The sequence below is a fragment of the Cetorhinus maximus genome, chromosome 20 (assembly GCF_964194155.1).
Source record: "Cetorhinus maximus chromosome 20, sCetMax3.hap1.1, whole genome shotgun sequence".
In the NCBI taxonomy this organism is placed as follows: Eukaryota; Metazoa; Chordata; class Chondrichthyes; order Lamniformes; family Cetorhinidae; genus Cetorhinus; species Cetorhinus maximus.
The window spans coordinates 54,347,140-54,373,649 of record NC_135898.1 but is presented as its reverse complement, the minus strand read 5'-3'; the positions used below and the strand labels follow the sequence as shown (position 1 = coordinate 54,373,649).

The window sequence follows — 26,510 nt, the reverse complement described above, 5'->3', positions numbered from 1 at the left end:
CAGTCCATGTGGTGTAGGTACACCCACAGTGCTGTTAGGAAGGGAGTTCCAAGATTTCGACCCAGCAACAGTGAAGGAACGGCGATATATTTCCAAGTCAGGATGGTAAGTGTCTTGGAGGGGAACTTCCAGGTGGTGGTGTTCCCATCTATCTGTTGCCCTTGTCCTTCTAGACGGTAATGGTCATGGGTTTGGAAGATGCTGTCAAAGGAGCCTTGGTGAATTCCTGCAGTGCATCTTGTAGATGGTGCATACTGCTGCTACCGTGCGTTGGTGGTGGAAGGAGTGAATGTTTTTGGATGGGGTGCTAATCAAGCGGGCTGCTTTGTCCTGGATGTGAAAAGCTTCTTGAGTGTTGTAGGAGCTACGCTCATCCAGGCAAGTGGGGGGTATTCCATCACACTCCAGACTTGTGCCTTGTAGATGGTGGACAGGCTTTGAGGAGTCAGGAGGTGAGTTACTCGTCGCATGATTCCTAGCCTCTGACCTGCTCTTGTAGCCACTGTATTTATATGGCTAGTCCAGTTCAGTTTCTGGTCAGTGGTAACCCCCAGGATGTTAATAGTGGGTATTCAGTGATGGTAATGCCATTGAACATCAAGGGGCGATGATTAGATTCTCTCTTGCTGGAGATGGTCATTGCCTGATACGTGTGTGACGTGAATGTTACTCGCCACTTGTCAGCCCAAGCCTGGATATTGTCCAGGTCTTGCTGCATTTGGACATGCACTGCTTCAGTCTCTGATGAGTCGCGAATGGTGTTGAACATTGTGCAATCATCAGCGAACACCCCCACTTCTGACCTTATGATGGAAGAAAGGTCATTGATGAAGCAGCTGAAGATGGTTGGGTCGAGGACACTACCCTGAGCAACTCCTGCAGTGATGTCCTGGAGCTGACATGACTGACCTCCAACAATCCCAACCACCTTCCTTTGTGCTAGGTATGACTCTAACCAGCGGAGAGTTTTCCCCCTGATTCCCATTGACTCCAGTTTTGCTAGGGCTCCTTGATGCCACACTTGATCAAATTCAGCCTTCATGTTAAGGGCAGTCACTCTCACCTCACCTCGGGAGTTCAGCTCTTTTGTCCATGTTTGAACCAAGGCTGTAATGAGGTCAGGAGCTGAGTGGCCCTGGAACTCAAACTGGGCATCAATGAGCAGGTTATTGCTGAGCAAGTGCCGGTTGATAGCACTGTTGATGACCCATTCCATTACTTTACTTTACTGATGATGGAGAGTAGAGTAATTGTTCGGGTGGATTTGTCCTCCTTTTTGTGTACAGGACCTACCTGGGCAATTTTCCACATAGCCAGGTAGATGCCAGTGTTGTAGCTGTACTGGAACAGCTTGGCTAGAGGTGTGGCAAGTTCTGGAGCACAAGTCTTCAGTACTATTGCCGGTATATTGGTATATTGTCAGGGCCCAGAACCTTTGCAATATCCATTGCCTTCAGCCGTTTCTTAATGTCATGTGGAGTGAATCGAATTGGCTGAAGACTGGCATCTGTGATGCTGGGGACCTCCGGAGGAAGCTGAGACGGATCATCCACTCAGCACTTCTGGCTGGAGATTGTTGCAAATGCTTCAGCCTTATCTTTTGCACTGTTGTGCTGGACTCCTCCATCATTGTGGATGGGGATATTTGTGGAGCCTCCTCCTGCTCCAGTGAGTTGTTTAATTGTTCACCACCATTCACGACTGGATGCGTCAGGACTGCAGAGCTTAGATCTGATCCGTTGGTTGTGGCATCGCTTAACTCTGTCTATCACTTGCTGCTTATGCTGTTTGACATGCAAGTAGTCCTGTGTTATAGCTTTGCCAGGTTGACACCTCATTTTTGAGTATGCCTAATGCTGCTCCTGGCATGCCATCCTGCACTCTTGATTGAACCAGGGTTGATCCCCTGGCTTGATGGTAATGGTAGAATGGGGGATATGCCGGGCCATGAGGTTACGGATTGTGTTCGAGTACAAATCTGCTGTTGCTGAAATCCCACAGTGCCTCATGGCTGCCCAGACTTGAGTTGCTAGATCTTCTCGAAATCTATCCCATTTAGCATAGCGGTAGTGCCACACAACACGATGGAGGGTATCCTCAATGTGAAGGCTGGATTTCATCGCCACAATGTGCGGTGGTCACTCCTACCGATACCATCATGGATAGATGCATCTACGGCAGGCAGGTTGGTGAGGATGAGGTCAAGTGTGTTTTTCCCTCTTGTTGGTTCCCTCACCACCTGCAGTAGACCCAGTCTAGCAGCTATGTCCTTTAGGACTCAGCCAGCTCGGTCAATCGTGATGCTACTGAGCCACTGTTGGTGATAGACATTAAAGTCCCCCACCCAGAGTACATTCTGTGCCCTTGCTACCCTCAGTGCTTCCTCCAAGCCCTGATTCATCAGCTGAGGGAGGGCGATACGTGGTAATCAGCAGGAGGTTTCCTTTCCCATGTTTGACCTGATGCCATGAGACTTCATGGGGTCCAGAGTCAATATTGAGGACTCCCAGGGCAACTCCCTTCCACCTGTATACCACTGTGCTGCCACCTCTGCTGCATCTGTCCTGCTGGTGGGAGAGGACATACCCAGGGATAGTGATGGTGGTGTCTAGGACGTTCTGTAAGGTGTGATTCCATGAGGATGACTATGTCAGGCTGTTGCTTGACTAGTCTGTGAGACAGCTCTCCCGATTTTGGTACCAGATGTTAGTAAGGAGGACTTTGCAGGGTCGACAGGGCCGCGATTGCCATTGTAGTTTTCAGTGCCTAGGTGGTCTGTCTGGTTTAATTCCTTTATCGTGCCTTTGTAGCGAATTTTGTTACAACTGAGTGGTTTGCTGGGCCATTTCAGAGGGCATTTAAGAGGGTCTGGAATCATGTGTAGGCCAGATCAGGTAATGACGACAGATTCCCTTCTATAAAGGACATTTGTGAACCAGTGGGTTTTTACAACAATCGACAATGGTTTCATGGTCATCATTAGACTTTTAATTCCAGATTTTTATTAAATTCAAATTCCATCATCTGCCGTGGCGGGATTTGAACCCACGTTCCCAGAGCATTACCCTGGATCTCTGGATTACTAGTCCAGTGACAATACCACTACGCCATCACCTCCCCTCAAAGGTGGCCTCCTTTATGGTTGTCGCTGCGGCTATGGGCAGCCAAACCAGCGTCTGTCTGCCTGGGCCAGGCACATGAAATTTTTTTAAAACTTACCTAGGCTTTGAGGGTGACTCAGCATGGGGGCGACCTCTTTTTCCTGCATTCTCAGCAGTGGCCACTGAGGCCATTATTAGCATTGGCACTGCCTAGCTAGTTGCTGGCCCTCTGATTGGATTGGCAGCTCTACGCGATGGGACACCATCCTCAGTTGTACATTGGTCTCGGTGGCAGCCTTTCACTTAGCTGCTGCTGGTAAAATGCCACCCAGGGTCTCACTGTCTGTTTGTGTGGTCTCGGGTCCGGCTATCAGACCCGGCAGCAGGACAACCGACAACCCTGCTTTGATAAAATTCTAGCCATAGCCTTTTCAGACCTAGACCCCTGACTAGTGTAGCATAGACATCACCATTCCTTTTAAAAGTAAGCAAAGCATTTGCAGTGTTCCCTTAATTCCATCATCTTACTGAGTACTTTCAATGTCGGCAAATGTTAAAGAGTACCTTCTATTTCTTTACTTGCAGGCCTGGAGTGGGTGAACACGGAAGAACCTCTTCTCTTACACAAAGACCTTTGCGGTAAAGTGGTGGTACTGGATTTCTTCACTTACTGTTGTATCAACTGCATGCACTTGCTGCCAGACCTTCATGCCCTAGAACAGGAGCACTCTGATAAAGGTATCAGTCACCATGTTTTTTTACTGGGGAAGCTGGAATTCCATAACTACCAGATAAGTGGAATTACTTGAGCCATCATTTTTTGAAGCAGCTGGGCCAAGCTTGTGCCTATCCATAATATTTGTGAGCAAATTAAAAGCTTTAAAATATAGTGCAGTACATTAATAGGGCAAATATGTAAAAACTTTCACTTTTTACAGTTATTATGACTGCTGTTTACAATTTAAATGGAATTTGATTTGTAAATGGAATACTTTTACTATTTATGATTGCAGCTTATGGTTATCTGATTGCACCTATTTAATGACACTGGCATTCTTGGTCATTTTCCATTTTACAGCTCTATGGAAATAATCTGTAAAATAAAGGGTTCACTCTAAATCTGACATTTTAAGCATAAAAATTGATGCTGTTGATTATCAAACTCAAATAAAGCCCAAATTATGCAGAAAATATTTTTGAAAAAACACTGACATTGCTTAATCTCATTAGGCATTCTTAAATTTGATTTGTCACTTAACTGTATTCTAATTAGTCTTTACAAATTAGCTTAAAATGGGTCGATATATATGTTCTTTTTTCTGCTTCATAAAGTATAGAATGTTAACTGTACAAGAAAATTGGTATGAGTCATATGGTGATTTGAAAAGAAGAGAATCGCACCATTTTCTATATAGTACTGGAAATATTATCTAGAAAGAGGTGGACTATAAGTTTCCTTTTATCTGGGCTAAATGGAAGGAGATCTATGTCCACAATTACAGTAATCAGTGTACTTGCTATACAACAACAGCTTGCATTTATATGGCACCTTGTACGTAATAAAATGTCCCAAGGTACATCAGCAATACAACCAAACAAACTTTGACACTCAACCATACAAGGAGAAATTAGCACTTCTTCATTAGCAGTGAATATGGAGATTTTAAGCTGGCTGATTTCTCATAATATGCTGTTTCGGAAAATTCTCTGGTCTTACTGATGTTAAATCTCAATTTCCTAAGCGCTTTGTATTGGCTAAAAATATAAGATACTATGTGATTGCCTTCAGATCAGAGATGAACATTATATCAGTCCATAAAAGGGTGCTGATCTTATAGGATCCATTGCTTCTTATGAACCAAGTTGTCATATATTGAAAGAATTCTGAGTATGTGTGACTTTTCAAAGACTTTTTGAGATTGAACTTTGTGTGATTTCGTTTTCACTTTCACTGATAGCTGTTTTATATTTTAGCTACCCAGACAGGTTACACCTCTTAGGTTTATGATTCTGTCCATCCTTATCAAAAAGCTTAATGGAATTGCTTTCAGTACCCTGTGTGATAATGTTTGGAGAAGCACTTCAGCCAACATCTTCTATCTTTTATTTCGTAGCTGACATTTAAAGCACTATTTATGCTTTTTAATATGTCTTAGAATAAACCATTTTGAATTTTTTATAGTGGCTATAAGATATATTTATTTATATTTAAACATAAAATCGTGGAATTGTTACAGCATGTAACCATTGTATCTATGCCATCTGTCTGCAAGAGTAACTCATCTAGTCCCACTCACCTGCCTTTTTCCCATGGTCTTGAATTCTTTTCTCTTCAGATAATTATCCAATTCCCTTTTGAAGGCTTTGATTGAATCTGCCTCCACCACACTCTCAGGTGGTGCATTCCAGATCCCAACCATTTGCTACGTGAAAAAGGTTTTTCTCATGTCGCTCTGGTTTTTTTGCCAATCGCTTTAAATCAATGCCCTCTGATTCTTGACCCTTCCATCAATGGGAACAGTTTCTCACAGCCTTATCAGTCATGATTTTGATCACCTCAGTCAAATCTCTTAATGTTCTCCAAGGAGAACTGTCCCAGTTTCTCCAATCTGCCCACATAACTGAAGTTTGTCATCTCTGGAACCATTCTCATTAACCTTTTCTAATGCCTACACATCATTCCTAATGTGTGGTGTCTAAAACTGGACACAGTACTCCAGTTGAGACTGAACCAGCATTTCATTTCTTGCTTTTGTACTCTATGCCCCTATTTATAAAGTCCAGCATCCCATAAGCTTTTTTAACTACTTTCTCAACCTGCCCTGCCACCTTCAATGATTTGTGCATGTATACCTCATGTCACTCTGTTCCTGCATCCATTTAGAATTGTACTTTTTATTTTATATTGCCTCTCCTATTTCTTCCTGTCAAAATGAATCACTTCACACCACTCTGCATTAAATTTCATCTGACATTTGTATGCCGAGTTCACTGTCTATTCCTCTTGAAATGTATCACTATCCTCCTTGCAGTTCACAATACTTCCAAGTTTTGTCATCTGCAAATTTTGAAATTGTGCACTGTACACCAAGTCTCTCTTTGATTTTGCACCATTGCCGATGATTCACATATACTGTTCATCTATTGAGAGTGTTAAGGTGGGAGTACAGTCCAGTTTGAGCAAGGCATTGTTGGTTGCAGGGAGACGGAATTGAAGGTCGTCATTCACTGACACGGTGGTTACTGCCACATGTTCCTTCCTGTGATGGCGCTTTTGTGTGGCAATCTGAAGGTCAAATTTCCATGCTCCAGTGTGGAGAATTTAGCTTTCGGTCATGTGCAGATTGTGTGCTTCAGTCATGTGCAGACCGTTCCCAGTTGTTGAAGTCAATCTGGCATGAAGTGAACCACCCAAGTCTAGGTCATTAATATATATCAAGAAAAGCAAGGGTCCTAATTCCCTGGGGAATCCCAATGGTCCAAAAAAACAACCGTTCACCACTACTGTTTCCTTTCATATCCATGCTGCCCTTGTCCCTTTTATTCCATAAGCTCTAATTTGTTGACAAGCCTGCTCTGTGGCACTTCATCTAATGCTGTTTGAAAGCCCATATACACCGCATCAACCACATAACCCTCATCAACACTCTCTATTGCCTCATCAAAAATCCATGTTGGCTTTCCTTAATTAATCTACATTTGCCCAAGTGACTGTGAATTTTGTCCTTATCATTTCTAAAAGCTTTCCCACCACCGAGGTTAAACTGATTGATTACCCTGTAGCTGTTGGGTTTATCCTTACACCATTTTTGAATTTGCAGTTCTCCAATCCTCTAGCACCACACTAGGAACATGTTTACATACCTCCTAGTCTGTTGGTCTATACGTGAGACTCCTGGGTCATGTGAGACATGATATCGCTTCCCATGGTGACTCTCCACTTAAGTCTCTTAAAGTGATCCCACAACATTATCTATACAATCATTGCCAGAAACCACCTCTTGTGCTCACTGGCCTATGTTGGTTACTGGTTAAACTCCTGGAATACTCCTCGCTTGCCTGGATGAGTGCAGCTCCCACAACACTCAAGAAGCTTGACACCGTCCAGGACAAAGCAGCCCGCTTGATTGGCATCACATCCACAAGTATTCACTCATTCCACCACCAACGCACACTAGCAGCAGTGTGTACCACCTACAAGATGCACTGCAGGAATTCACCAAGACTCCTTAGACAGCACCTTCCAAACCCACGACCACTACCATCTAGAAGGACAGTGGCAGCAGATGGATGAGAACACCAACCTGGAAGTTCTGCTCCAAGTCACTTACCATCCTGACTTGGAAATATATCACAGTTCCTTCACTGTCGCTGGATCAAAATCCCAGAACTCCCTAACTGCACTGTGGGTGTACCTACAGCAGTTCAAGAAGGCAGCTCACCACCACCTTCTCAAGGGCAACTAGGGATAGACAATAAATGCTGGCCCAGCCAGCAAAGCCTATATCCTGTGAATTAATTTTCAAAAAACCTTGATTTCAAAATTCTGGTCCTTGGATCCTTCCATGGCCTAGCACCTCTCTATCTTTGTAATCTCCTCCAGCCCCACAACTCTCTGAGATATCTGTGCTTCTCCCAATTCTGACCTCTGTACTAGTTCCTTTTTTTTATTATTCGTCCCTGGATGCGGGCTTCGCTGGCATGGCCAACATTTATTGCCCATCCCTAATTTCCCTTCAGAAGTTGGTAATGAACTGTATTCTTCTAGTTCTAGAATCCCGCTAGGGAGGGAGTTCCACAGTTTTGTCCCAGTAACAGTGAAGGGCCGACAATACATTTCCAAGTCAGGATAGTGTGTGAATTGGAGAGGAACTTGAAGTTAGTGGTGTTCCTATGCACCTGCAGCCCTTGTTCTTCTAGGTGATAGAGATCATGGGTTGGAAGGTGTTATTCAGTGTGCCTTGGAAAGTTCATACAGTGCATCTTGTAGATGGTAAATTGCATCCACTCTATGCCATTGGTGGACATGGTGCCAATCAAGTAAGCTGCTTTGTCCTGGATGGTGTCGGGCTTCTTGAGTGTTGTTGGAGCTACACTCATCCAGGCCAGTAGGCAGTATTCCATCACACCCCTGACTTGTGCATTGCAGATGGTGGATAGGCTTTGGGGTGTCAGAAGGTGCAAAAAAGAAGGTGCAACTCGCTGCAAAATTCCCAGCATCTGACGCTCTTGAGGCCACAGTATTTATATGGCTTGCCCAGTTAAATTCTGGTCAATGGAAACCCCAAGGATTCAGTGATCATAATACTGTTGAACATCAAAGGAAGATGGTTAGATTCTCTCTCATTGGAGATGGCCATTGGCTGGCACAAATGTTATTTGCCACATATCAGCCCAAGCCTGGATGTTGTCCAGATCTTGCATACAGCAAGATCTGGACAACATTACCTGTGGTGCTATGAATGGGACTCAGCACTGTCCAGTTATGAGCAACTACCCCCATTTTTGACCTTATGGTCAATAATTGATGAAGCATTTGAAAATGGCTGGCCCTGGGACACTACCCTGAGGAATTCCTGCAGCAATGTCCAGGGTCTGAAATGATTGGCCTCCAAGAACCACAATCATCTTCCTTTGTGCTAAGTTTGACTCCAGCCAGTAGAGAGTTTTCTCCCTGATTCCTAATGACTTCAATTTCACAAGAATAACTTGATGTCACACTTGGTCAAATGCTGCTTCAGTGTCAAGAGCAGACACTCTCACCCCACCTCTTGAATTCAGGTTTGTCCATTTTGTCCATGTTTGGGCCCAGGCTATAATGAGGTCTGGAGCTGAATGGCAACCAGAAAAGATTTCGGAAAGCGTCTTTGAATAATATGTAGGAACGTGGTGACCAGATTGTGTAATCACAGGCTGATATGCTCTCGCCATAAAATAGCAGCTCTTGTGAAGCATGACAATATTAACATTTGAAAATACCTATCACCGCCTACGTGAGTAGCAGATGCTGCTAACTTTAGTTTTCAGCAAAACACATGTCGAATTTACCAATCTTAATATATAATAGATTGTGAAAGAATCTTTCTCTGGTTCTTTTAACTGAAAATTTCTTCCTTATCAAACAATACTCTTTTAAGTTTTTTTTAACTGCTACAAGACATTAAAGTACGCTGATATATCTCCATTAGTACTCAAATTAACAGCAAACTCTGAAGTTAAATGGAGTCTAACGTCATGCTTAAATGTTACTCAAAAAGAAATGGAAAATGTAATTGCTAATAAGACAGGTTCAGTTGTTTAGAGCTATTTTGGACCTATTATTGATTTGTAATTTCTAAAATAAAATTTAAAATGTAGTGTGATCAATTGTAAGTATTAACATGCTGTTGAATGTAATCTGCTTGTTCTTTGTTAACTTGGCACATTATCCATTAAATATCAATTTTTTAATTTCCACTGTTGGTGTAACTAGCAAAATAAATTAGATCTCTGGGATTACTAAAAATATATGCAAATAATCTCCAGAAATTGAATGGAGTGATCAAACAAATGAGATTGGGTGACTCAGCAAGTGTTAATCTGTGATAAAAATTACACATAGAGTAGGTATCAGAAGATCAAAGGTACTGTGTACCACCCAAGTTGTTTGTAATCTCATCTCAGACAGCTTGGTGTCATTAATACTAAAAATAGACAGCTTGCATTTTGTAGTCAACTGAAGATATTTTAACATATGATGACTATTTAAGTTGGGGAACAAAGTACAAGGTAATAAGCTGTAAGGAGCATTTTGGAGGAAAATATCAAGAAATGTTCACCAAATTAAAAGATAGAAAATAAATTATTCAGGGTTGTAATTAATTTTGCATTTCAAGGTATGAATTTGTGTTTGAGTAAAATAACAAGTTTATAAACTTATTATAAAAATTAATATATTTAAATTAGTAGATTTATGACATTATAAGACTAGCAGCATTCTTCAATGAAAATTACTTGTCATATTTCTTTGGCTTTGTAAATCTGCTACTGAAATGCCATTCAAATTTTAAATCCACTACTAGTCAAAGATTTAAATGGGCTCCAGATACTCTCCGTTTGCCATGACAAAGGGCCACTTTCACAGACAAGCCATGTTTTCTATAAATCAAAATGCGTAACTTTGGAAAGTGACCTGCAGAATGGGTAATTAATCTTTTTATTGGTACACAGTGCAATAATATAGATTGTCATTATAAGTGCCTGCTCTTTCCAACTTTGATAACTGTATATCTCAAAAAAATAAATTGGATTCATTAAGAAGTAAAATGTAACTAAAGGAAAGCATTGATACAAGTACTTGAGCACAGAAGTAACTTATTTTAAAACAGGAACTATAAATTAATAAAAACTTCTAGGAGTTTTAACAATTCCAATCTAGAGAGATCATTGTCCATGGTATGAAGTGTTACATGATACTGAACTCCCACAGATCCCACAAGTGCAGCAGTTCAGAAAGGGAACTGCTAAACTGGGAAAAGGCTCCCGGATTCATTCTTCTGTCAAATGGTTCTGAGCATGGGGCATCAACACCAGCATCAGTAACACAGAACTGAGATACCTTGCACAATACATTTGTACTACTTGGGATGTCAGCCATGCCAAATGATTAGTTCTGTTTACTTGCAGCCGGGTAATCAAGTTTCTAAACCATTACATTATTCTGGAAAAAGTGCACATGGTTGACTTATTTATTAGTACTATCTTGAAACTGATAATTGATAAATCAAATAACCTGGCTTGTTTGTTGTATACTTTCTTGTCTCTATTCTTTTGTCAATATTGAAGTGAGAAAACTGTAATGCATATTTTCCTCAAATATAATTAGTCATTAGAAAAGAAAAGGAGTTCAAAATAACACTATTTATATGTTTATGAAGCATAAATGTTAGGAATCCTAGTTCAGATAGCGAAAGAAGGAATGCATTTAACAAGTACCTTATCAGGATGTCCCAGTTGGCATCACAGCTAATTAAATACTTTTAAAGTGCAATCACTGTTAGTTTTCAGCCAACTTGCACACAACAAACTCCCAACAAAAATAATTGAATCTGTTTTTGTGGAGTTAATTTATCTTACATTTCTTATGAAGAAAACAATATTTGAAACAAACAAAGTTAGAGAACCATTTTTAAATAGTACTTTGAAACTAAATACACCAGTTGACACATCATGGTGGTACACTGATGTGAAACACATGGGCCTGAATTTTTGCTTCCGGAACGGGAGCGCAGAGTCTGGACAATTTCCAGCTCTGCAAACCTGACCCGGGAGAAAGTGCCTCGGGAGGTCAGATTTTTGGTTCATGGAGGGTGACCCTGGAACAGGTGTGGAGGCTCCCTGATGGACTGGGTGGATGGTCTGCCGCCTCTGTGCTCCTGCATTGTGTTGAGGTTTTAAAAAAAAACACCTCATACCCCCTCACTCGCACACATACTGTCCATGCCACAACATGCCCCCTTCCCACATCCCATCGTCCCTCATAAGCCTCCATGCCAACCTATGCTCCTCTACCCACCCCATGGCCCCTCATACCTCCATGCAAACCTATGCCCCTCATATCCTTGCCAACCTATGCCCCTCTACCCAACAAGGCCCTTTATAAGCCCCTATGCCCCCCCACCCATCACCCTTTGCCCTTACACCTCCATGCTAACTCATCCAGTATTCACCATGGGCAGTCCTCCATGCAGAGATTAAATAAAGTTCTAACTATCTATTGTAGACTTTATTTTAAAATAATATTCCCATTCGTAAAAACCCATTCACTATATATAAATTCCTTCAACTACATAATTTCTTATAAAAGCAAGGGTTTAATCTCTTCTAAAAACAAACATTGGAATTCATCGTCACACTTCAAAGAGCCTTTAACCACTTGGAGCTGTAAATCAAATTGTGAAATGGCAGGCACCCCACTCTGATAATGGAAGGTTGTGAAATCAGTTATGCGGCACTAAGCCAGCAATGATAGCTGTCAGACAGAGTGAAATAATAAGCAATGATTTTTTTTTTGACACTCCAGGCAGCTTTTTCAAGGATTTGAAGGTAGGAGTTTTAAATGCCTTAGCAACTTGACAGTTGCTTTTAACAGTTCCTTTTGACTGCTCTCTTGACAATTCCAGTGAGTTTATGCACTTTTTACACATATTCATGTCCACTTTTAACAATCCCAAAGGGCACTTTACTTTCTCCAGTGGTGTCCCTGGACAATATTCAAAGGGGCACCCAACTTCTCTCTAGAAGTCCGCTAAGTTTAGGCCTGTTCCTATCAGGTCTAATCTTCACACATCGTATTTCCCACTCCTGGCTAACGAAAATCAGACATGACTGGAGGCAGCTACTGTTTTATATGGGCAGCTGCCTCTGAAACATGCGTGCACAAATCCAGACCAACCCCATTCCTGCCCCACAAAAATGGTAGGTGCCTTGCTCAGGGGTGGAATTTCTGGATTTTGGCCTCCACCATCTTCACGTCGGAGAGGCTCTCTGCTGTTGCAAAAATCCAGGCCCTAGTATTTTCCCAATCTCAGTAGGGTGTCTGTCAAGCACCCCTACAGACAAAAGTTGAGAAAAGCATAAATGTTGCAACATCCAACATGGTTCTTGCAACTTACCTCAGAAGCAACAGAGTGCTTGTCTAACTGCCCTCTTCTGAAAGAAGAGGGGAGTGCTTTTAAATAGATATGAAAACTGCAGAACATGAATAGTAAATGGTGCTAAAACTTATATTTCCTAGTATTCAGCATACTGCAGTTTCAAATTTGAAAATAGTTTTAAATTGTGGTATATTGGGTATATAATTTGACTTTTTTTCCTGTCCCTGTGACTATTTCTAATTTTAAAAAAATTACCAATTATTTTCTTTTGTTCTTATAGAACAATTACAGTTGCTCTGATTTTTTAGTTTTTTGACCACTGTACATAATTTTTCTTCAAAGTTTGGTAACTGATTGAAGTTTTATTTCATATTAATTCTTTACTCTGTTCCTTTTCCAGATGGATTAGTAGTTGTTGGTGTCCACTCAGCGAAGTTTCCAAATGAAACGATTCTTAAGAACATTCAGAGTGCTGTCCTTCGTTATAATATTACCCATCCAGTCGTGAATGATGCTGATGCAAAGCTGTGGCAGAAACTTGAGGTGACGTGTTGGCCAACACTAGTAATTCTAGGTCCACGGGGAAATATGCTGTTCACTCTAATTGGAGAAGGACACAGGGAAAAGCTTTTTTCATTTATTTCAATGACCTTGAAGTACTACAAAGAAAAAGAAGAAATTAAAGATCATGGCATCAAATTAAAATTATACAAAGATTCTTTGCCGCCTTCGTCATTGCTTTTTCCAGCTAAAATTGCAGTGGATAATGCTACAGGTAGACTAGCAATTGCAGACTCTGGCCATCATAGGATTTTAGTGACTGAAAAAAATGGAGAAGTTCTTCACGCAGTTGGAGGTAAAACTTTCTCTCACTCAAATCTTTGTGTCAAAAATATCCTTTATTGATTAACAGCGCAGATAATTTATTATACAGTTTTCATATGGCAATAGAGAAAAGATGTGTTTAAAATGAGAAATTTTGGAAATACATAAAATCAGCATCTGAGAAAGATAGATTAAACGAGCAATGAATACTTTGGAAGTGTCTCACCTGTTTTTGATGCTAATTAACCTGCTGTGTGCTATCAATCTTCATCTCAGGTTTTCAACATTTGTGATCTTTTTATCCCTATGAATAGATGTGTTATCTTGCCATCTTTATAGGCACAATGGAGCCTGGAAGGAATGAAATGTTAGCTGATCAAACTGATGTTGTACAGATTATAATTTGGGGTCCTGTATTAGTCACAATAAGAGCACAATCAATTGTGAATAACAGCCAGTGCTTGTTGGATCCTTGGCCACTAGTTTAGTTGGACTAATGGATCCTGGTTGCACGCTTGTTTTGGGATGACCGAGTAGATCAGTAGATAGCTGTTATGTAGAACACATTCTATTTATTTACAAAGGAGCTCAGCAGCTACACTTATGTACTTACAACTAAGGCCCTGTCTCTACGCTACAGACTCTTACTGTAGACTACTAACTACAGGCTACTAAGGTAGCACATGCTACTTTGTCATTGGATAATAAGATCATGTGATCTTCTATTATAACATTCTTCTTAAAGCTGTATTACATATCAGATTACCGTATTCCTACCCCTTTACTCAGAAATATATTTTACAGTTACAATTAGAATTTTTCCTCAAAATATCAAGTTATTTACACAGATAAGTAATTTACATATTCAGTCTTTCTGGGGGTTTCCTTATGCATGTAGAACGCCTCAGCTCCACAGCTTCAGATGTTTTGTCAGGAGCCTGCTTTTCTGGTGTTGTCCGAACATCAGGTTCTTCAGTGAGCACCTGCAAATCTGTTTCCTCAACTCTTGCAGGTACAGCTGATCCTTCAAACACACCTGTACTCAGTTGAGTTCTTTCAATAGGAGATGTTGATGCAGTCCTGAGCACTAGAGGAATCATTTCCTGATACTTTGTTTCTCCTTCTCCTTATATGACCTATATGTCTCCTTATGATTCGGTCTTCTACTTTCACATGGTAAGAAAGAGGCCCAGTGACTGCACTTATTTCACCTGATAACCACATAGGTCCTTCACCAAAATTTTTCACATATACCGTCTCTCCTACGGTAAACTTTCTGTCAGGACTATGTCAGTCATGTACAATTTTCTGATTTCCCTGACTCTTCCACCTTCCCCACTAAATTTGGCATTACTAAGTTCAATCTCGTCCTGAGACAGCGATTCATCAACAATTCCGCAGGTGTGACACCTGTTGTCGTGTAAGGGGTGGTTCTATAATGGAAAAGAAAACGTGCTAACTTGATCGCTATAGAGTCTCCAGTTAATTTCTTCATACCATTTTTGAATGTTTGTACTGCTCGCTAGGCCAGTACATTTGAAGAAGGGTGGTATGGTGAAGTTTTTACATGAGTAATACCGTTGAGACTCAGCACTCGTAAATGCCGTGCCATTGTCTGATACGACCACTTCTGGTAGTCCGTTGATGGCAAAACTTTGTCATAGCTTGTCAATTGTAGCAGAAAATGTTTGTGAGTTTACCTTATAGATGTCCATCCATTTTGAGTGAGCATCAACAATAAGGAGAAACATTGTTCCCATAAAAGCTCCCACATAGTCAGTATGCAATCGCACCCATGGCCTTCCTGGCCACTCCCATGGGTGTAACAGAGCTGCTGGAGGTAACTTTTGCACTTGCTGACACTGCATACAACTTTTCACTAAGCTCTCTATTTCTCCATCCATTCCAGGCCACCATTGATAGCTGCGTGCCATGGTCTTCATTCGGGAAATACCCTGATGTGCACTATGTAATTCAGTTAACAAAGGCTTTCGTCCTTTTGGAGGAACAATCACTCTAGCTCCCCACAATAAGATATCATCCTGGCTGGTTATCTCATATCTTCTGTGAAAATGCAGTTTCATTTCGTCAGATTCCTGGTCTTGTGACTAGCCGTGAAAAGCTTGTTCTTGTACTTTGGATAAAACTTGGTCTTGACTTGTCCAGTCTCTAATCTGTCTAGCACATATCAGTGATGAATCTAAGAAATTCAATAATAAAACGAGTTCTTGAGGAACTGGAACATCCTCATTGTTTTCTTTCAAAGGCAAATGACTAAGTGCATCAACATTTGCAATCTGATTTCCAGATCTGTGGATGAAAGCATATCGTACGCTGCCAGAATCATCTCTGTATTCTTGCTGAGGCTATGGGTGGTATAGCCTTGTCCTTGCTAAATAATCCTAGCAAAGGTTTATGGTCTGAAACAATAGTAAAATGTGACCGTGTACATACTGGTGAAATTTCTTGACACCAATGATGATTGATAAGCCGCCTTTTCTATCTGTGAGTATCCCTTTTCCGCTGTGTTGAGCGTTCTTGATAAATATCCAATAGGTCGTTCTGAGCCATCGCCCATTCCATGGGAGAACATTGCTCCCACTCCATAAGGAGATGCATCATATGTCAGCACTAATTCTCTTTTCTTTGGTCAAAATGTACTAAAAGGGTGGATGAATGCAACAGCTGTTTCACTTTTGTGAAAGCTTCTTTCTGTGGTGTTTGCCAAACCAACATGGTTTTTCTTGAGTAGGCAATACAGGGGTGCCAGTTCTGTCAACAAATTAGGCAAAAAGCGTCCCCAAGAATGATTTTAGCTCAGAGGTGTTCCTTGGTGCTGGTGCCTCTCTAATGGTTCTCACTTCTTCTTCAACTGGGTGCAGGCCCTGTGCATCTACCCTGTGACCTAAATAGACTACCTCTTTTTCTTGGAACGTGCATTTTTCTTTTTTAAACGCACTCCCACCTGTGAAAAATGCTTCAAAACTTTTTCCAAGTTTGCCAAATGCTCCTTTTCTGTGAGTCAAGTCACTAGAACATCACCTAAATAAACTACAACATGAGGCAATCCCTGTAGCAAATTTTCCATTGTCCTCTGGAATATGGTGCATGCAGAGCATACACCAAAAGATAAACGGTTATATTGCTACAATCCTTTGTGTGTATTAATTGTGACAAACCTCTGGGAGGCCTTCTCTAACTCCAATTGTCGATAAACATGGCTCACATCAAGCTTTGTGAAGGCGATTCCACCTGCCAACTTAGCATACAAGTCTTCAATTTTTGGTATAGGGTGTCTGTCCAACTTAGCCACTTTATTGACAGTCAATTTGTAGTCTCCACAAATTTGAACGCTTTGGTCAGGCTTAAGTCCGGGGACTTTTGGTGCTGCCCATCCCGAGAACTGCACAGGTCGTATCACTCCCAGCTTCCCTAATCTATCCAATTTGGCATCTACCTTTTCTCGCATTGCATAAGGTATTGGTCTGGCCTTCATAAATCAGGGGGTAGAGTCTTGATCAACAGGAATTTTTGTCAAAAACAAAAACAGAATTACCTGGAAAAACTCAGCAGGTCTGGTAGCATCGGCGAAGAAAATTTTTGTTTGTAGCCCTGGGATCTTTCTGAGTTCATCTTGGAAAACTGAGGTGTATTTTTGTAGCAGCTCAGGTAACCCAGTGGCTCTCAGTTGGAAAATCTCAGTCCAATCTAATTTAATTTCTTTCAGCCAGTTTTGTCCAAGGAGACTTGGCCCCTCACCTGCTCCCACCATCAAGGGTAATTTCACTGATTGACTTCTGTTCTGTACAGTAACCCTGCTTATGCCTTTGAATTTAATACCTTCTCCCATGTAAGTTTTCAATTTGACATCCGTTTCTTCCAAATTTAATTTATATTCCCCATGTTTCAAGTATTTAAAAGTATGCTCACCGATCACTGTTGAGTAAGCTCCTGTATCCGCCTCCATTCTGATAGGCCTATTATTCTCCCTCACAGTTACATAGATTGGTTCTGTTCTTCCTACCTTTAAATTATACAATGAATAAATATCAGAATCTGTTACTTCAGTTATGAATCTCACAAGGTTTTTTCTTTTGATTGAAAGCCTGCCTGATTCTATCCTTGCAATGTCTCATAAGGTGTCTATATCGATGACAGTAAAGACATTCAATTTCTTTTTATTTGTCTGAAAGCTGTGGCTGCTTCCCTCTTCTCATCAGAACTGCACATTTTCGCACCCTTTTTGGCTGGGGCTCACCGCCCAACGTGGAGGACGGCGCCATTTTGTGCTCCCTGTATGCCTTTCAAGTCCCTCCCTGCGCCTTCCATAGCCAATGCTATTTCCTGCACCTTCTGAAAATCCAAATTTGTTTCAGACAGTAATCTTTCCTGAATCGAATCTTCATTTATACCGCACACCAAACGATCTCTAAGCATTTCATTTATAGATGTACCAAACTCGCAATATTCTGTCAACTGTTTTAGACTTGCCACATAACAAGCGACTGTCTCCCCTGGGGCTCTATTTCTTGAGTTAATTTTGAAGCGTTGCATCATTACCGAGGGCTTGGGCTGTTAATGATTCTTCACAAGGTTCATTAAATCATCCAAACTTTTTGAATCCACGGCATTGGGTGCCATTAAACTTCGGATCAACCCATAAGTCTTACTCCCACATGTGAATAAGAGGATCACGCACCTCTTCTCCTCCCCCACAATGCCATTAGTTTGGAAAGAGAACACGAGGCATTCGACATAATGAGACCAATTGTCCACCGTTGGGTCGAAAGGATCAACCCTTCTAAACTGTGGCATGTTTTGAGGGAACTGCTTTGACGATTAGGACGGAAATTCTACTCTCAATAATCGTGCGAGCTACAGCCCAATTTCAGTTCACTTGATTTCCTTCCTCACTTTTCTTGCTTTTTTGTTTTCGTCCTTCCCTGCTTTTTCTTGCTTTTTTCACCTCGGCAGTTTGTTGGATCCTTGGTCACTAGTTTAGTTGGACTAATGGATCCAGGTTGCACACTTGTTTCAGGGTAACCGAGTTGGTACCATAGAGATAGCAGATCAGTAGACAGTTCTTATGTAGAACACATTCTATTTATTTACTAAGGAGCTCAGCAACTACACTTATGTACTTACAACTCAAGCCCTGTCTCTACACTACAGACTCTTACTCTACCCTACTGACTACAGACCACTAAGGTAGCCCGCGCTACTCTGTCATTGGATAATAAGATCATGTGATCTTCTATTATAACATTCTTCTTAAATGTATATTACACAACAGATCACCACAGTGCCAAATAATTGCTACATCTTTACAACATATTCCTGGCAGCTTCTGGAAAGCAATTAACTTGGTACTCAATGCCTACAAGGTTGGTGAATGCAGAGATGATGGGAATGGAGCAGGGTGATGGGATTGATTGATCAGCAAGTACTCAATGGGCTGAATGGCCTTCTTCTGTGCCATAATGACAATGACTTCATAGCAAAGGTCTCAATGGTAGTAAGGCTACACCTAGATCAAAACAGAAAAATGTTGTGGTTTGGTATGCAGACAAATAATTTTACTACTGAAATGGCTGTGAGCAATCCTAATATGGCTGATAGAGCTGGATTGATTTGAAGCTCACCAGAGAGTATTTATTTATGTAAAAAATGCAGCTTCTCAGCTACTTTAAGAATGGTCTAGTGAATAAAGCTAAAAACGACGCTACTAATTAAGATATGAAAAATGCTTCTGCAAACTACAAGCTTTTTTCAATGATACATTAAAACAATAACAAGTAGATTGTAAATTAAATTGTTAGGAAATGTGGAACATTGTCAAAGTTACATGAACAAATGTCAATTCAAAATCAAAATTGGGCTTTATGACCTTATCCTAGCCATAAATATAGTCTTTTATTACCAATTAACACAAACCAACCTATTTACTGTCAGATGCAGATTTTATTTTCGTTAGGCAACATGTCTTGTACTGAAAAAGCTTTGATTTGTTTTTCTAAGATTTAAAAAAAGGAAGACTTGCATTTATATAGCACATTTCACAATCACCAGACATCTCAAAGCGTTTTCCAGCAACAGAGTAATTTTTTTGATGTTGATTGAGGATAAATATTGGCCAGGACACCAGGTGTAATTCCTCTGCTCTTCAAAATCATGCCATGGGATCTTTAATCCCACTTGAGCGAGCAAGTAGGGCCTCATTTTAACTTTTCAGCCACAAGACCACACCTCCAAAGGTGCAGCATTCTCTTAGTAAGGGATTGGAGTGTCAGCCTTGATTTTTGTGCTGAAATCCCAAAGTGCGGTTTGAACCCAGGACCTTCTGATTCAGAGGTGAATGTGTTACCATCTGAGCCCAGGCTAAAAGATGGCTTACATTTATATAATTATAAAGCTGTTGTTGTGGATTGTATTGATTGTTTATTTTCAAATCATAATTCAGTCGATGTGATCTGTTTACTATATTCTATAATTCCATCTGTGGCCCAAGGGGCTTTGCTGCTTTTGAGTCTAAAGTTTTTTTGTTGACTCTTTCCCCCTTTTTTGCCATCTCTCCTGAACTATCCAGGTATAGTTTGTGAGCAGCAATGGAACCACCTTCAAATAGGGATTATGTGCTTGTGAGTTTAGATAACAATTGTCAGTATTGAAAGGTATCACACCCAACAGTAATTCAGTCTTTAATTGATATATTTCTTTGCATGCTATCAACTTGAGTTTCTGATCTTTCTGGCTAAGTAGCACGCTGGCTGGTGGCTTTGCTAAGACTAATGAGTTTTTAAACCTAACTAGAAGCTGCACTGATATAAGCCATAGGTTTGCCAGCAAGCTAGAGGATCCAGCACAGATTAGCAGAATTTTTGGGCTCTGATATTTCTTATTTGTGAGCCCAAATCTCCTAAATTCTGCATCAATTTATAAGTCTAATTAGGTGCATGCAAGCCATGTACCAAATTATTTGCTAATACACATTGTGTGTTTATGCTATAGTATTGTGGGTTTAGTTACAGATAAGTAGGGTAGTGTTGTGACCTACAGACATCCAATTCGAAAACGTTTTTGAGGGATTTTTTTAATATCTTTTGCATGCACTCTCATATCTATTCCAAAGTTTCTGATATTTTATTGATGCAGTTTGTTGTTAATAATGTTATCATCACAGAATTAAAGTAAAATGTGGTACATTTTCTTTCTTTAATCCAGGACCAAAGAGTGGGTGGAAAGATGGGAGCATTTTTGAAGCCAGTTTTAATTCTCCTCAAGGGGTATTGATGAAGGATAATATCATCTATGTGGCAGATACGGAGAACCATGCAATAAGAAAAGTAAGGAAAAAGCCACAGTGGTAACAAATTGTTTGTGCTGTGGCTCATACTGGTAGTTTGTGTATTTCTGCTTCTATGAAGTGCCTAGTATTCATTTGTTTCATTTATTTTAATTGTATAACTTGATATTAAAGGTTTATATCATATTGGTAGCTTGTAGATTATTTGTAATGCTTTGTTTAATCACTGTTTTTATCAGTCCATTTTAACAACAGGAAAAAATAACATCCTATCTATTTAAGAGAAAGGAAAAAGTAATTATAAAATTTATTACATCCAGTCCTATACATTTAAACTAGATAAACTAACTGTTTTGGTTTTTAACCTCAAAAAATTTCAGTGATATGCATTGAAATGTATTGACTTGCATAATTATAGCACCTTTAATGCACTAAAACATCCCAAAGCATTTCACAGTGGAATGCCAAACAAAACTTGACCAGCCACATGAGATAGGAGGATAGAAGAGCAAAAACTTGGTCAAAGAGGAAGGCTTTGAGCAGAACATTGAACAAGGAGAAAGTGGTGGAGAGGTTTAGAGGGAGATTAGAGTGCTTAGGGCTCAGGCAACTGAAGGCATGGTAGAGCAGTTAAAATCAGGGATGTGCAAGAGGCCAATTTTAGAGGAGCTCAGAGATCTTTACATTTCCACACATGGATCAGCTTAAGGAAGTGAGTAGCTAAAACATCTGGACCAGGAACATCTAAGAATTGTTACAATCCTTGTGGAGACCAATAACTTTTAAAAAGGGATGAGTTTTCCGGTGACCAACAGAAATAGGTAACTAATACACCAAATTAAAGGTACTTTCACATTAACTAATTGGCTCAATTGGATTACTTCTTTCTTTTGCTATGCCCACACTTCTGATAGATGAGTAACAATACAAGATTAAGTCCCAAGCGACCCCCAGCTTCCAGCAGACCCACTTCTCCCTGCCAGACCAGGTTGAATCTTCCAATGTCCTTCAAAAATTGTTCCACTCAGCTGGACTATCCCAGCACCAACTTTCACTGGCAAGGCCCACTCTTTGTTCTTTAAATCTCAAAGTCCCTTCAGTCATGTTCCATTCCTTTCGAACAGGAAACCAACTTATACAAGCATTTCAATTAGTTGTTAACACAAAAACTGTTCATCCTATTCCTCGCAGCAGCAATTCTTTTGTCGTCTTCTGTATCCAAAAAGGAGCTGTCCCTTTTCTGTGTCAAGGAGTAAAAACTGTCACTTGATTTTTCAATAGATTTTGGTTTCTTTCCGCATGACAGCCAGGTCACATGGGCCTGTTTTTGGCCAGAGTTAGCATGATCACCATCTCCCTATCCATGACATTCTATTTCACTTTAAATTAAAGGATACATTTTAAAACATAACATGTTGTAAAGTCCCACATTTGTAAAAGGATAAACTCCTGTTCTGAGTTAGCTAGCCTTAACTGGGATGGTGGTGAGAATGCTAGAGTTCATTGCTCTTCGATTATGGAGAAAAAAAATCAGCCACATCTCCTATTCCTGATCACTAACTACTAACCCCTGCCGGAAATCTGCATGTGTAAATGTGAAGCAAAAGCAGAACAGACTCCTTGGATGAATAGCCTTCAAACAAACCTGATTATGTTCACTCATGAAGAATGGTCCTTCATGTGAGATATCAGAGAATGGCCAGTACCCATGGAAGCATACCCCAGGAAGGAAGCAAAGGCGAGAAGGGAGGGAAAAAAGAAAAGAAAAAGCCAAAGAAGATTGTCTTGAGATGTGCCTTTGTTGAATGATAAAATTTATTGTCTATAATTTTGGACAGTATATTGAAAATGTTAACTTTGTTCTAAAATCATTCAGCTTACCAAAAATTTCTTGAGCAAATTGTATTTTCATTTTTACATTTATCCTATTTTACGTGTTATTACACAAATTAGACTTGGGACCCAGATATGCTGGGCTTTGGCTTCTAAGTGTTTCCTCAGAACCTGTTTGGGGAAGACCCTCAACTTGGTCCAGCCATGGGCCCCTGTGTCAAAGGGGATGTAGCTGGAGAAGGGAATTTCCAGGTTGGTAGTATCCTTAGTCCAAGACTTGGACTCTTAGGCAGATGTCATGCCTAAGGCAAGGAGATATGTTAGCCTCCTGGCTAACAGAAATTGACCTCAACTGGGGGTCTTCACCTGGACCTAAAGAAAATAGCATGCATCATAGGTGCTGATAGGCTTTCCAAACTCTTCAGCTGGTTTAAGACAGCCAGCATGTGAACAGGTGGCTTGCTTGTTCTATAATACTAGACTCACTCCCTCCTCTTTTGGATACACTTGAAATGCACCCATAGTGGTATAAGTGACTGTTAAGAATGTATTCTTAAAGAAAGAAACATTCCCCCGATTCCAGATCTCCCAGAAAGATCAGCAGTGAAGGTTTCCAACGGGCACAATTGAATACAATTGAACACAATATGTTCTGTTTAGGTTGTTTGCAGACTCATTAATTAAATGTAATTTGACAGACACTATTCATTCCCTTGTTTAGATTGACCTTATGACAGAATGGGTGAGCACAATAGCAGGAACAGGAGTTCAGGGAACTGACCAAGAAGGTGGTAAGACAGGAGTGGAACAGTCAATCAGTTCACCTTGGGATCTAGCTTTCGGCACCAGTGGTGAGATTGTTACTTCCTTCTAAGCATGCTTTGCATTTATATGCTAGAGAAATAAATTCTTTGTAATGTTAGCTTATGAAATTAAGTTTCTTGTAGATGGGTCATATTATGTACAATAAGGAATGTTTTGTGTTGTACACAATGTGTATATTTTAATTTTTTTCTCTCTGAATCATACCTAAGTTTGATCAATTTTACATGTGCAATCACTTTTCCCAGTGGCCTGAGTTCACTTTTTAACGAGCTCATTCTCACTTATTTTAAAATTTATTTTTATTTTTTATCTACTTATTTTTATTTTCTTTCATTTATTCATTGTTTTATCCCCTTTTTATCCCTTTTCTATCCCTTTTCTCCAACCACTGCTGCCTCTCCCCACCCCACCCCCAAAACAGCCATCTGTACTTGTTCTATGTTCTTTCACAGAGTGCTGACCCTTGTTCTACTATTAACACATTCTGCTTTCTTACCTTTATGCCATTATTAGCACCTCCTTTAGCGCTTACCACTACCATTAACACTCCCTTAGTCTTTTTGTCCATGACATCTTTGTCAATCTCTCCATAGCCCCCAACCTGTCGCTAACCTTCCATCCAACTTCACCTGCTCCACCCCATTTAAACAGTATAAATTTCATCACAATCCTACTTCTCTTTAGCTCTGAAGAAGTCATATGGACTCAAAACGTTAACTCTGTTTCTCTCTCCACAGATGCTGTCAGACTTGCTGAGTTTTTCCAGCATTTTCTGTTTTTAATTCATTCTCACTTATAATGGTCTTTCAAATCTCTTTGTAAGGCTTTCTGATTCCTTTACACCTGAAAACATGGGAATTAACTACCTTTGTTAATGCCCATGATAAGATGGGTAGTCACTTGATTGGAAAGAGGATGTAACAATGTTCCAGATAGAAATTAGTGCAAAGGAAAAAGAATAATGCCCAATGCAAATAGAGGTAAATAAATATGAATTGCAGAACCAATAAAGAACAAATGAACAGCAAGAGCCAAGGTTGGAAGCAACAAATATATATCACCCAGACAGCAGAAATAGCAATGTCAGGAACTTGCTCAGAAAGCGTACACACCTGTAAGACATTCACTCTCTCCATTATTTCTACTATGACCCCCATTTTCATTTATTCACTGAGGGCCCATGCTTACAGAAAGTAACACTGCAGACCAGCATATGCAGGTGCCTTGTGGTTTAATGAGTTCAAGAATGCAAAAAGCCCTGAAAATATTAGCAATACCAAGTAAATAAGTTCAAGTGGAACTCGAGACAAATGTCCAAAAGAGGGAAAAGTTGCTGCATGAATTTGTAAGATATAATTAAGCTTATGGTTAAGTTTAGTGAATATTAGCAGAGCTAGTTCATTTCTATCTTATGTTATAAATAAATACTTTATAAATGTTTTTAGAGATACATTGTTGGAGACTTAAAAACTAACATGGTCACCAAAATGAGTTTGGTGGGGGCATTTTCGTTGCTTTTATGGTGAATGCTGGATTTCCATTGAATATGCTTTAGTGTACAGGAAAATAGTTCTACAGATGACAGGTTTTCTTTGGTGAATGGAATATTTGAGCTGATAGGGATGTAGATTCGTCAAAGTGCAAATTGTTGCTAGGTTTCCTTGTCCCGCCCTCCTTCCTAAGACTGCAGCTTCCATCCTGCTATATAGTCGCAGTTCTGTTGAAATTGAAGGCTATACATAGCAATTCCCTATCTTATGAGATTCCCTGTCCACAGGGAAAGCAAGCAGCAAGGTGGAGGCTTGTCAGTACCATTTTATTTTGCACCCGTGCATTGGCACATAGACAGGGTCCCCAAATGCCCACAGTTGGGCATGTGTGTTGTCAACTCTCCTGAAATTATGGATGGAAATGAGGAAGAATTTGTCTCTATTGAAGATTGTGTTCTTGTTCCACCCTGGTTTAAGATCTTAATTTCATGTGAACAGGAACAAAGACACCACAGAGACAGGAAGACCAAATGTTCCTTTCTTGTTTATTATCCATGACAGGGTTTTAATTTTGACTGCTGAACACTAGTTTGTCTCTGAATCTTGCATACACCAGTATCAAGCAGTATTTCAAAGTTCTTGTCTGTATTGTAAAAGGAAGCTGTTGTAAAGTGTTTGGCATATATTAAGTAATATGGTTGACTTTATAACAAATTTAAGTATAGGCAAAGGTTTATGTCTGGGACCTCTAAACTGTAACCCAGTGCAACTTACAATACCTAATTGAAAGCTTAAAACAGTGCAAAAAGGGGAGAGTGTGGCGGAGACTTGGGAGCTTAAAACAGCGTGAGAAGGAAAGAGATTGCTGGAGACTTCAGAGTTAAAATAGTACAAGAGGGGAGAGCATGGCAGAAATTCCAGATCATGAAACAGCAAGTAAAGGGGAGAGAGCGGTGGATACTTCAGAGCTTAAACAGCTGGGGAGGTGGGAGGATAGGTGTCAGTCTGTGGACCAGCCAAGTTCTGAGAAAAATCAAATTGTGAAATCACAAGGAAAGAGTTAAGTGATTGGTTGGTGAGTAATTTTCTTGTTTATCTTTCAAAACTCAGGGTAATTTATTAGTAATTGTAAGGTTTTATTAGGAACAGTAAGGCTCATTAACAGTAGTTAAGCTTATTAGTAGTAACAATATGGTTCATTAATTATAAATTAAGAAAAATAAATAAATTAACACACAATAAAGATGACAGGACAGGCGATGTGTTACGGCTGCAGTATGTGGGAGCTGATGGTCGCCAATGTGATCCAAGGCAACCACATCTAAAGTAAGTGTCTGCAGTTCAAGGAGCTTCAGCTCAGAGTCATTGAGCTGGAGGCCAAGCCACAGACACTGCAATGCATCAGGGAGGGGAAAAGTTGCCTGGACGTTTTGTGCAAGAAGGCAGTCATACCCCTTAGTATAGGGTCTTCTGATTTGGCCCAGGGTCAGGGAAGGAG

General features: G+C 40.3%; 1 protein-coding gene across 1 annotated transcript in view; it reads left to right on the top strand.

Moving 5' to 3' along the window:
• The window catches only part of nhlrc2 (NHL repeat containing 2), a 104,684-nt gene that overhangs the window by 19,256 nt on the left and 58,918 nt on the right, over positions 1-26,510 (top strand). Inside the window, exons 2-5 of the mRNA XM_078564698.1 lie at positions 3,687-3,839; positions 13,137-13,592; positions 20,783-20,904; positions 23,419-23,548. Coding sequence (XP_078420824.1) covers positions 3,687-3,839; positions 13,137-13,592; positions 20,783-20,904; positions 23,419-23,548 — 861 coding nt within the window. The remainder of the gene's footprint in view (positions 1-3,686; positions 3,840-13,136; positions 13,593-20,782; positions 20,905-23,418; positions 23,549-26,510) is intronic.